At 40.2% G+C, this 12776-nt stretch overlaps 1 protein-coding gene across 1 annotated transcript in view; it reads right to left on the bottom strand.

Annotated features, from left to right (window-relative positions):
• Positions 1 to 735: 735 nt before the first annotated feature.
• The window catches only part of POPDC1 (popeye domain cAMP effector 1), a 50310-nt gene continuing 38269 nt past the window's right edge, over positions 736 to 12776 (bottom strand). The window contains 7 exon segments of the mRNA XM_085217580.1: positions 736 to 4992; positions 4994 to 5133; positions 5136 to 5156; positions 5159 to 5302; positions 5305 to 5319; positions 8610 to 8751; positions 11694 to 11861. Coding sequence (XP_085073706.1) covers positions 4975 to 4992; positions 4994 to 5133; positions 5136 to 5156; positions 5159 to 5302; positions 5305 to 5319; positions 8610 to 8751; positions 11694 to 11861 — 648 coding nt within the window. The 3' untranslated portion in view covers positions 736 to 4974.

The raw sequence follows: 12776 nt of genomic DNA, 5'->3' as shown, positions 1-12776 counted from the left end.
AGCTGTCAGGTTAGGAAGTGCCAGAACTAGAAGCAAATACCTACCAATTACACAGAATAGTAGGTACTGTGTCACAGGAGGCTTACAACAATGATGGTACCTAAAAGAAACCACAACTTTGGTAACATAGTTTAAACATCTCCCACTGCAAAGCACTAACGTGCTAAAAACTTAGGGAAATGAACCTTGAGATACTCCATCTCTACACTCAGGCCAGTGAGCCACTGGACTCTAAATGTATAACATCAAGAGCTGGAATAAAAACAAAACAAATATCCACATCCAGAGAACAGAAACAAAACTGACACAGGTATATTTATTTCTTTATTTAGAAGTAAAAGTGTGACATTTCTGTCTAGGAGCCACTGACACATGGTGTGGTAAATTCAAAGACAGAAAGATGTTCTTAGCTTCCAGACTCCTTTCTCTCTCCCTGCAGCTTTGTACAAGCTCTTACACATGAGATGACAGATTCGTTCAAGGCAGCCGCCGCAGCTCCAGCTTTTCAGCTGACGGTGCTTCAAAGACATCATCTTCAACACTTTCTTCTATTGGCTTCATCTTTGCTGAAGTTCTCAGGTAGGGTGATGTCCGGCCTGGGCCTGCCACAGTGCCAAAGAAATTAGCAATTAATTTAACAATACATACTTGCTATTCATACCGATCTGTAATACAGAGTACAGACTCTGATGATCCTTGTCTAATACTCTCATAAGAGGATTTTATGATTGAAGGTTTCTTTTTTTTTATTTTGCCACAGGCACGAAGAAATCCTAGGTGCAGGACAGCCAAGCTGACATGCACCAGGAACACTTTCAGAGTTTAAATCCTACAGCCACTGCAAGCTTCAGTGCAAATCCTGACTGCGTGAGATGACACCTTGGTGTTCTTGAGAACCATTTTCTTATTGTTAGATTTGATACAGGCTAGTTTGTTTAGCAATGTATCAGTTTAAAAACCAATATACCTGTTTAGCAAAAGTAATCAATGAGTGCTAGTTCTAAATCTTTCCATTTCAACTTTGCTTGGTGTGTGCACAGCCGTGTTTATCTCAACTTGCATGAATAGCCTTGTTTCTCTCAATAATTCTGCTTCACAAGAAGCACTGGAACCATAATAGACTACTTTTATCTTTGCATTTACCAGGTGCAAGGTCCTCTTCCTCAGATTTCTCATATATTGTTTTGGATTAGAGTGCACTAAGATAGAAAGTTGCTCATTACGGCTTAGCAAGCCAAAAAAAGTTTGCCAAACTGGGGAAAAACAGCTACAGGTCAGCTAGAAGTCTCTGTGATGAAGCTGATGATGTAAAAACAGGGAGAAAGTAAGTGGTCGAAGACCACAGGCAGGTGCTTCTGCACACTCCCAGAGGGACGTAAGCATATATTATTGAGTTCTTGGAAAATCATGAATACATATGCAGTACATTTGCATACATATGTCTTAGCTGTTCAAATGTAGAACCTGAGTCTGAGACAGTGAGCTCGTTTTGTCAAGTTGCTCAGTAGATATTGTGAGGAATAAAGGAATGCCGCTTTCTGACACCACAATGAAGAGAGTTTTCTTCCCAGACTTCACATTTTTCTCCTAAAGGACGCTAGGACTGGTTGCCTACATACAGAAGTTCCATACATCTGCATGCTTGCTCTCACCATGAAACAACTGTTACATTTGCTGGCTAACCTCAGACGGCTACATGATCTCAGCCCCAACTGCCCTAGGCTGTAGGCAGCTGAACAGCTACCAACGACCAAAAAGAGTAGGGAAATCTCTGAAACACCATTTCAGAAGAGCAAGAGGCAGTGGTCCTGCCTGATTGATCACCTGCATACAATTTACAAATGCAAATTTTCTGCAAAAAGTACTAATAGCTATCACACAATCAGTCAGGGTTGCTCTCACTACATAAAAAAGGGCACACAGCAAAGCGCTCTGCTGAGGAGGCCGACGAGGAAGGACTTCTTTCTGCAGCATATTTCACACAAAGAACAAAAAATCCTTGCCACAGGCAAGACCAGCAAGTGTTATGGTATCACATTTTTAAGTCACATTCACACAAATGCTGTTTAGCTTTCTGGAATTTTTATGTTAAACGTGTATTAGTAATTTATTCTAGCATTCAAAACGCTATTTTACTGGCATGATAAAGGGTTACTCACACAATTTTAAGAACTGGAACTGTTAAGCACTCCTTTCTACACAAATGGGCTTTTACATCCTAAACATGTGATGACCACATCAGTTAGCTGTCTGAATCCAAAGTCCAGCTGTAGCACTGACTTTGTTAGGAGACTAACAGATTACACTCAAAGGTGAAAGGATGCCTGAAAATGCTGGATTATAGCTTCAACTTTCTTTTTTCTATTTCATAGATTAATTTATTGCAATTTTCAAAATGGTTTTGTTTTTAAGTGCTTACTTCTCAGAAGTCGAAAGAAAGAAGCTGTAACTGACAAGCAGGACTCCAGTATCAGAGCTAATGCTGTTGTTTGGTTGAACGCCATGCCCATATTTTCCACACCACAAAACCTTGCCTGTTCATGCCTTCACCCAGTGCTGAACAGAAGTTTGAGACTGAACCAGATCTCAAAGGCAGGCCTTCCATACACTGCTCCTGCACTCTCCTGAGGTGCTAAACTCAAACACCTATTAAAATGCTATTTCCTAGGAAACCCAATTTTGCTATAAACCACCAGCTGGGTCAACATGACAAGCACACAGTGAGAAAAGGCCGATAAACATACTATCTAAACAACATGTTCCTGCTTAGCTCAGAAATTTACAAATTCAGATTCATAGATCAGCAACTTTGAGTGATCTAAAACAAGTGCTGCAGGGCTGGAGCACCTCTCCTATGAAGAAAGGTTGAGGGAACTGGGCTTACTTAGCTTGGAGAAGCGAAGGCTCTGGGGAGACCTCGCTGTGGCCTTCCAGTACTTGAAGGGAGCATATGAACAGGAGGAGGAACGGCTGTTTACAAGGGTGGATAGTGATAGTGGACAAAGGGAAATGGTTTTGAACTGAGACAGGGGAGGTTTAGGTTACATATTAGGAAGAAGTTTTTCACGCAGAGGGTGGTGATGCACTGGAACAGGTTGCCCAAGGAGGTTGTGGATGCCCCATCCCTGGAGGCATTCAAGGCCAGGCTGGATGTGGCTCTGGGCAGCCCGGTCTGGTGGTTGGTGACCCTGCACATAGCAGGGGAGTTGAAACTAGATGATCATTGTGGTCCTTTTCAACCCAGGCCATTCTGTGATTCTACAAAAAGAAGCTAACTATATCATTAGTAAGTATGACTATCAAGCAATAGATTTACTGAACAGAACTCAGTACTAAAATGTTTTTAAAAGACTGAAAGCCAGCTGAATCTGTCCTTCTGATTGAGTTTAACTACTTCTGCTTATCACATACTTTGGAAAAAGAGATAAATCAACTTCACTTATTAACAAGTTACATACAGATGGATCATGTATGTCAAGCACATGTACCATAATACACAAAGCTCACATTAATACCTTTTGGAGGACGCTTGCTGAGTTAATGTGATGTTATCAACAGAAAGCATCATGCTGCAAACGACTCACTCCGTAAGCATTACAGAACTCGTGTTGGTTATTTCCTTAATATAAAAGCAAACAGTTAGTTGGGTTTCTTAATTAATTACATTTAAAACTCAGTTTTGTTAGTAACTGCAGTATGTGGCCAATTACTTAGAATTTTTCAATCTTTCACTGCTAAGCACTTTGTAAATAGCCTTACATCAGTTTCTTTATGAAATGAGTCAGTTGGTAATTTTCAGAACAGCTAAAAGCATAATTGTTTGGATTATACAAAATAATAAATGTTCACTTTTCCAAGAACATGGAAGTTAAGAGAATAAGATCCGTTTTAGTTGTAGTAGTCAAATATCATATCTGTAAAGGGAAGCTTCTGTCCACACACTTGATCATCCAGCAATGGCAAGACAGAAACTGTGCAGAACTTCTGTACGCTGCATTTCTCTCATTTGTTGCTTCTCCTTCTAAAAGAAATACAGCTGTCATTTCCATATGTTCCTCACTGAATATTCTGTCTTTTTTTGTTTGTTTGTTTGTTGTTAAGACATTAGTGCATGATTGCAGGAGAATTCAGGTGAACACAGCACTGGGGCCTCTGTAGGTACCTCATACTGAAAATTAAAAAACATACATGAAAAAAGGCTGACTATGCTGTGTGAAGGTTTTTGAAAACAGAACAGTGGGAAGGTAAATAGCAGCTTTTTTCTTCAGCTTTGCCTGCAATCTGAAAAAAAGTACATACATAGGCACAGCACGAAGTCAGTACAGATCTTCAGACAGAGCTCACCTTGGTAGCAAACCCATCATTGGGCAACAGCATTACAAGAAAAACAAACTAACAAGTTATTTTGGCAAAAAGAAAAAATAAAGCGTTATGATTTAGTCAGGTAAAACATCTTTTATCAACTGCAGGAGTCAAAAGACATTAATCAAATTGCAAAGAATGAATTGATAGCTTTTCCTGAAGTGCCTTTTACACTGCACGATGAGTAATCCCCCCTGCCTCCCCAGACATAAGAGAAACATTGTACTCCAGAGGCTGCTATCACACCTCTTGTTGCCAGTGATGTGATGGCAGTGGCACAGCCAACTGTTGTTTTCTGAACATCTAAGAAATTTCCATCTCTCTCTTGAGGAACGCACGCACCACACACCAGAAAAAATACGATACACAAACCAGGAGACATACAACAGAAAAGTGCTTTTAACAAGTACTTGCTAAGAATGGGTGCATCTCAGGAATTAATGTAATTACAGGTGGAAATGTCAAGCATTTAGATTACTTTCTCCCAAAGCTGAAATACTGGTGTAAGTGTTCTGCTTCTAGGCCTGAAAGAGAATTTTAAATCCAGCTAATTGTACAAATATCTATTTACAATTTCTTTTCGGCTTCTGAGAGTGCCAATTTAAGTGCCTTCTATGCAAAGAACCAGCTTCAGTGCCATGGAGCTTTGTCTTGAAACAGGTGAAAAGCCAGCTGAGAGCTTATGGGTAAAGATCAGAGAACAGACCAACAAAGGAAACTTCACAGCAGGTATCTGCTTCCTGAACAAGAAGAGCAAGTAGATGGAAGCCTCTTCAGATAGCTGGATGATGTCTCACAGTTGAAGGCCTGGATACTTGGGAGCTCTGACTACCCATGTCTGGTGGCAGCAGGGCCAGGCACGAGTAGGCCAGGAGGTTTCTGGAGACTGTAGTAGACAGTTTTCTTGCAGGAGCGATCGATGAGCCGATTAGGGGAGCTGCTCTGCTGGACCTGTCACTGGTGAACAAGGAAGAACCCATCAGGGAGGTGAAGGCTGACAGTAACCTTGGTTGCATCTTCCAGAAGCTGGTGGATTTTAAAGATACTAAGAGAGCTGTGCAGACAAATAGGAGAGTTACAGCCCTAGACTTGAGGACAGTGGACTGCAGCTTAGTTAGGGATCTACTTGGCAGAAACAATGGGGCCACAGTCTGCAAGGGCAAAGGGACCCAACAACGGCTGGCTGATCTTCAAGGACACCTTCCTCAGAACACAAGGACAGTTGATTCCCAAGTGCAGAAAGTTGAGCAAGCGTGGCAGAAGGCTGTCACAGAGGAACAGGAAAATTCTGACAGAGCTCAGACACACATACAAAGTGAGAGCAAGGATGAGCTCAGGAAAAATACAGAAACGTGGCCCACACATGCAGAGATGGAACTGGGAAAGCCAAAGCTCAGCTGGGCTTGGATCTAGTGAAAGACAACAAGAGCTTCTCCAAACACACTGGCAACAAAAGGAAGACCAGGGAAACTAGGAGGTCATGGCTCAGAGGGGCACAGGATCTAGGGAGAAAGCAGATGGAAAAGGCTGAGACAATCCACATCTTTTTTGGCTCAGTTTTTAAACTGGTAAGTTTGTCCTGAGGCTACCCAAGTCTGCAAGTGCAGTGGCAGAAACTGGGAGACTGATACTTTACTTATAGGAGTTGGACTGAGTTAGGGGCCACTAAAGCCAACAAGCCACACAAGAGACTTCGGAACTTCCTGTTCTGCATCCATGAGCACTAAGGGGGGCTGAAGAAATTACGAGACCCCCCTCTATCACCTTTGAAAGGTCACAGCAATCAGATAGAGGAAAAAGGCAAATGTCACATCCATTTTCAAAAAGGACAAGGAGATGATCCAGGGAACCACTGTTCTGTCAGCCTAGTCTGAAGTTCCTAGAAAGATTCTGGAGCCTATATTCCTGGAAGCTGTCTCAAAACATATGAAGGGCAGGAACATCGCTGGGAACAGCCACCATGGAATTTACCAGGTTCAGACTGTACCCCATCAACCTGACCACCTTCTGTGGTGACATGACTGGCCCTGTGGATAGAATGTAGTGAATGTTGGATCATAGCAAGGCCCCAAGCAGCTTGCCATCAAATCCATCCAGTGAAATTGCTGAGAAACAGACTGGACTACAGCATGGGTGTAAACTGCTAAGATTGCTGAAATCACAGGATAGTGAACAGCAGTACAAAATCCAGCTGGCAGCTGCTTACCAGCAATTCCCCTCACAAGTCAGCACCAAGGCACATAAACTTCAGCATATCTTTGTTAATGACCAGGTTGATGAAACAGAAAGCACTCTTGCCAATTCATTCACGACAGCCACATAAAAAGGGAAACCATATCCCAGAGGATAGAGCTGCCAGTCCGATGGGGCATTCAGAAGCTGGACAAATGACATGAGCTTCTACAGAGTCAAATTCCTGCACCTGAGACACTACAAGCTAAAACAGCATTACAGGTTGGGCACTAACTGTTTGTAAAGCAACATTTCAGAAACAGACCTGGGATCCTGGTGGACACCAAACCAAATACAAGTCAGCAGTGTGCCTCTGCAGTGAAGATTCATAAATTGTGCTGTATTAGCCAAAGCACAGCCAACATATCAAAGAAAATGGTTATTCGTCTGGATCTGGAGTCCAGTTTTGAGCTCCCCTGTACAAGAAAGACATGGACATACTAGAGAGTACAGTGAAAATAACCAAGGTGGTCAGGCTGCAGCACATGGCATACACGGAGAAACTGTGAGAACTCGGTGTGCTCAGCCTTACAAATAGAGGACTCACAGAGAACCTTTCTGTTGTCTCCATCTACCTAACAGAACAGCAAAAAGAAGACAGTCAGATTCTTCTCAGAGGCATGCATTAAAGAACAAGGGACAACAATCATAAGCTGCAGTAAGGGAAATGTTTTTCACCACGAGGGTGGGAAGGTACTGGAATGGGTTGCTCAGAGAAGGCGTAGGATGTTCAACCTTGAAAATATTGTAAGCTTGATCGAATATGGCCACAGGCAACCTGCTATAGCTGACCTCACTTTGAGCATGGTGCTGGACTTGATCCAGAGGTCCCTTCCAACTCAACTGTACTGTGATTCTAAATGTTCTTTTAGGAAGCTGAGGAGACATGAAAATAACACTGGAGTTTTCACCAGCCCTTAACAACTATATATAGCAGCTGTCACCCTAGACATTCTAGCAGGGTGAAACACTAGCAGAGCTTTTGCTTCCATTTCTCTGGGAATGCAGACTAAATGTAAGGAGTGAAAACAGGTAGGCCCCCCAGGTCTGCAGGAGCTCTTGGGTGAGAGCTGTGAGGAACACAATGGAACAGTTACATGGTAAAGTACTTTCTTTTTTCCTTAACTTCAGCAGAATTTAGCCACAATAAATAACTGCCAGTGATTCTTTTCCTTATACATCTAAATTCTAACTACCCAAGAAAAAAATATTCCCTGAATCAAAGTAAATAATATTATGTGACCCTTTATAATTGCTAAACAGCTTATGGCAAAAGAGACAATTGAGCATCTTCTGTTATGCTGTTATTGTTGCTGTTTTTAAAAGCTGCTTTCTGGAGTTCAGACTATTGTTAAAATTTAGATTTGGGAAAATTAAAAGTAAACAAGATCAAAAGCCTAGAAAGAATTGTTTAAAAGGATTCTCTAAAGGAATCAATTCCAAGATTGGAAGCTAAAGGTCAGACGTGGCTTCCCTCACTTTGTTCTATACTGATCCCATCATACAAAGCACAAGGAAGTAGAGCCTGGCAGCACATTTGGAGATTTTCCAGGTGGCCTCAAAATTAGTTATGCACCATCCCTCTCCAGATGCTGCCAACACAAACTGCCTCAGAAGAAATGCAGAGCACGCCGCTGATGAGGGTAAGCGGTTTTTAATTTCTACAAGTACCAGCCACAGACCAAAGGAGATACTACTGTGACAGGTACTGTGCATTCACACAGTTTTGCTCCACTGCTGTAAACATTCCATATTATATCTATACATCCACATTATACTGCAAAGGATTACAGTACATGTTGCTTTTTCCACTGTCTACATAAAGTAGCTTCAGTTAGCATACTAAGCCTTACGCATTTATAGATTCCCTTCTGTCAGTTCCCTACACTCGACTGGTTCACAGCAGCATCTCATCAGCTAAACTCTGCTTCCACTGAAGACAGCAGAAGTTCTACAACCATCTTCAGTGATCAACCTGTGTTCAAAACTGGTATGAGCTATTTTTGAGCACTCACGAAGAGAAGATGAAGAGGAAGTCCCGCGAAGAAACATCTGCAAGCCATCCTCGCTGTCACTGGTACTGGCCATACTGTTCCTCATCTGCATCACAGAGAGCTGTGAGCAAAGACTTGGCTGCCGATCAATCTTTTTTGAGGCCTTAAAAAAATAAATAAGAAAAGGGATCAAGTAAATTAAAAATTAAAACAGAAAATAGCTATTTCTTCTGTAGTTGACAGTCTGGTCTCAGCTATGACTTTGAATCAAGAAACAGTGAAAGATTCTATGCAGTGTAAGTTGATTTAATGCAGATACAAGATGCCAGTAATACACTGGAATTAGAACATCAACAGCCATGAATTATTCACTTTTAATTCTTCTTTGTACAGACTTTTCAGGTATTTTCCTACAAACAAATTTATTTTTATTATCTGGCAATTCATCACTAAGGTACTATTGGCAATCATGTAGGGCTTTCATGACATTTTACCTAACGAACTGGCTTTTGATTCTGATGAAAACAAATAAAATGCAAAATCCCAATGTCTTTGCATAGAGAGTAATGGTCACACAATGCATTTACTTGGAGTGCTCTGAGTTATCTTATAGCACATTTATATGAAACAATACATTGCATCTCATTAGGTATTATTAAGAGTTAGAAAGACACGTGTACCTGAAAGGTACAATGTGCATGACAAATGCATAATGTATAACTCAATTCTATTGAAATTTAACAGTCAAGAATTACCACTTCATTTCATGTAGAAGTATTGTTTTCTGAAGTCTTTGTGATACATCAGTTAGAATAGTCTTTCATGCAACTACTTTCTCTAAAATTAAGGAGTTGCTGCAAACTAAAGTGAAAATATCATTTAATGAAGAAATATACAGCTATTTGGCTTCACAGTCTTATGTATATTTGTGTGATCTCTTCTAAATGACTTGTGAATGAAATATATACTCAGTGTATAAATAACTCCAAGCTGCTGTTGGCTGGAATAAAGTTAAAAGGAACTTTGTTCATACTGACACACCTGCATGTTATGAAGCCATATTTGAACCTTATAGGGACAAACACAGACAGGGTAAATGAAGAACCTGAAAGTCCCTTTCAGTCCTGATCTCACCTAGCCTGATGGGCTGGGCATCTATTTGACTTTCCAGGCTCTGCAGATACAACTGAACATCGATCAGAAGAAGCATTTTGAATAGTGAGGTCTGCCACATGATGACAGCAATACCTATCAGCAACACAAGGATTTAGTATTTGGCAGGTATGATAAGGACCTTTCACTTAAAAAAAAAAAAAAAAGTCAACAAATTAAAATCTTACACTGAGTATCCCATGTGGTATTATCAAGAAATACTACTGCTACAGTTCTGCTGTGCCAGATGTCAGCAACACAAATGCGTTGTGGATAACTTCGTACACCAGGCACAGTAACAACATCCTAGTGTACCTGGAGTCATCCACACACTAAAAAGAAAAGAAGAGAATGAAAGAAATGGGGCAGATAAGTAGAGAGAAAGGTAGAGAGAACAGAAAATAAATAGGAAATAAAAAAAGAAAAAAGATGAGAAAAAAAAAAAAGAAAATTGATAAAGAACGTGGGAAACAGCAGTCACCTAGGAGATGCTGGCTGAATGCAACCCATAGAGCACAAAGGAAGCATGTTGCTACATGTTTGTACTGCCATACTCCAGAAATGACCTTCTACACAAGCATTTTTTATTTTTAATACAGTACATCTCGCTCCTGTTTTCTTGCCATCCTTTCACCATCCCCCCTCCAAAAAAGAAGTTAACCACATATTTTGTAAGATGTAGATCATAGATGGTATATTCCTGCTAGATCACTTATCTTCTTGCATTAGTAAGACTTACAACCTCAGACGATCAATGAAAACAAGGACCTGAAATAGTTTTGAGGATCTAATTGCAAGACAGGGTAACCCTCTGTTTCAGTGTCCAGTATAATTCTGTATGTCCTTAACCAGAAGGCAGAACAAGCAGTGCTTTAACAACTGTCCTTCCAACACTCCTTTATTTTTCTCTTTCTATAGCCTACCGAAAAAATTCAGAAAGCTTTCAGTATCTAATTAATCATAAATACATCACAAAATATATCAGTAGGCTTCACATGTAAAGAAGCAGTGGCAGCCACTCCTTTTGGATCTTTTTCCAGTAAATTCATAACTTTGCAGAAATAACTATTTAACATATATTTATATATGGGCAATCTGATAAGGATTTTTGCTTTGAGTCAGTGCAAGTTAATAAATACAGAATATGAAAACAGTATATTAACATTTTCCAAGCTTTTCATAAATGATGGTGAAAGTTCTTCAAATAAATTATGTATGAGAATCCTCCAGCCAGTACATAAATAATAAAAAAAACCCACTACCAGCAGCCGAGTGGCATCCCTTGCAAGTGTTGAAAAGCCCTGTAACCATGGAAGGAGACAAAATGAAAGTAAAGTAAGATAATCAATATATCCACGACTACAAATAGGCCACTTACCATGACACCTAAAACACGCTTCCTCTGCGTTCAAAGAAGAATGAGTTACAGTCAGAGTCCTTAGCAAAGGTATTTATACAGATTTCATGTCTTTTCCCAGTGACTATCAACCCAACATTTCCTTTTTCCCCCTTATATTTACAACCTGCAAACACACTTTAATGTTATTCTTCTTGGCAAGATGTATTAATGCAGCTGTTTGATTCCAGCAGGGGAGTTCTTTTAAAAATATCCTGAAGCCTCTTTGTACAAAGGTACCCATTTATTAGTAAGAGAAGATATCCAGGAAGAAGCACCTTTTACCTGCTGGGCACCATGTCCACCAGCTGATTAGCCAGTTTGTTCAGAATGTGCTATTCACCTTTCTTGCACATGACAGTCCTAACAACCACCAGTATCAATGACTGACAAAAAAACACTGCACTGACACACACTTTGGCACTAAAAGGCAACAAATACGAATTCAGCAGCCAATAGTGGCAGATTAAAAAAAAAAAAAAAAAAAGTACTTTAAAGTTGAAGCAATGATACATTTACTTGTGTGTAAATTTCAAAATGAAACTGCAGTTGCTTACCTTGTCATTTAAGGTTGGGTCATTCAATGAATAGAGTTTATTTGTAATATCTTTGCCAATAAGATACTTAAAGATTTCATAAAGAAATGGCTCAGTTTCCAGAAAGTATGTCAGTCTTTCTCTGGACCAGCAAAGGAACTTGCAATTATCATCTGCAATAATGGTGACCTGAGAAAACACATAGAATTAGCCCTTCTCTTTTGCTTGCAATTAAGTGCTACCATTCCATTTGTGTCTCTAGTTAAAATAAATTTAAAGCCATATAACTTTTTGATATCCCTTAGAAAATTGTATTTACAAATTTAAATCTTCTCAGATGGTTATCACTATCAGATTTTATCTGATAAACAGACCAGTTTGTTTTTCAAGAAATCCAGAGGGAGATAACATGAACGGGAAATCTCTCAGAAGTCCAAAACAGCAAACATTTATGTTAGAATAGATTTATATACAGAGTCAGTCCTGTACTGACGACACATCCCAACAGGCCTGCATGCTTCTTGGTTTTAGTTCACGTGTCTGTGCCCAAGTAGGAAGAACTGGTGCAAGCTAAAGGTTTCCATGAAAGAGTTTAAAAAAGGATATGGTAAAAAACAAAACATCATGCCTTTTTCTCTTCTACCTCACAAGCACTACCTCCTTGCACTTAGACCAGGGACCCATTGGCTTAGGTACTGACAATTCTGCTGTGGATGGCTGCAGCCAATGAGGTAAGCTATAACACCTACAAATTCCTGGTCAGACTTGTCCAGCTATGCCAGAGGAGGGCAGTGGCAGACAGAAATCAGCTCTGGGATGTTGCAACAGCATGCTTTGCAATAGGAATTCAGAAGAATTTATGAACTGTCCTATCACAAACTATCAAAAGTATTTATACACACACACACACACACACACACAGACACATATAATATAAATACACACACTCACACACACATACATATATATATCAAGCCTAAGATAAAATGGAAAATTGTCACATACTCTCGGGTTTTAACTTTACAGTCTGTGACAGAGGAATATCAACTTGGGAAGAACTTGGCATCATTGCCAGCAGATGGAGTCCCTAGGACGAAATTTTCA

This window comes from Meleagris gallopavo, chromosome 2 (genome assembly GCF_905368555.1).
Source record: "Meleagris gallopavo chromosome 2, MGAL_WU_HG_1.1, whole genome shotgun sequence".
NCBI classification, from domain to species: Eukaryota; Metazoa; Chordata; class Aves; order Galliformes; family Phasianidae; genus Meleagris; species Meleagris gallopavo.
This window is presented reverse-complemented; position numbering and strand designations above follow the sequence as displayed.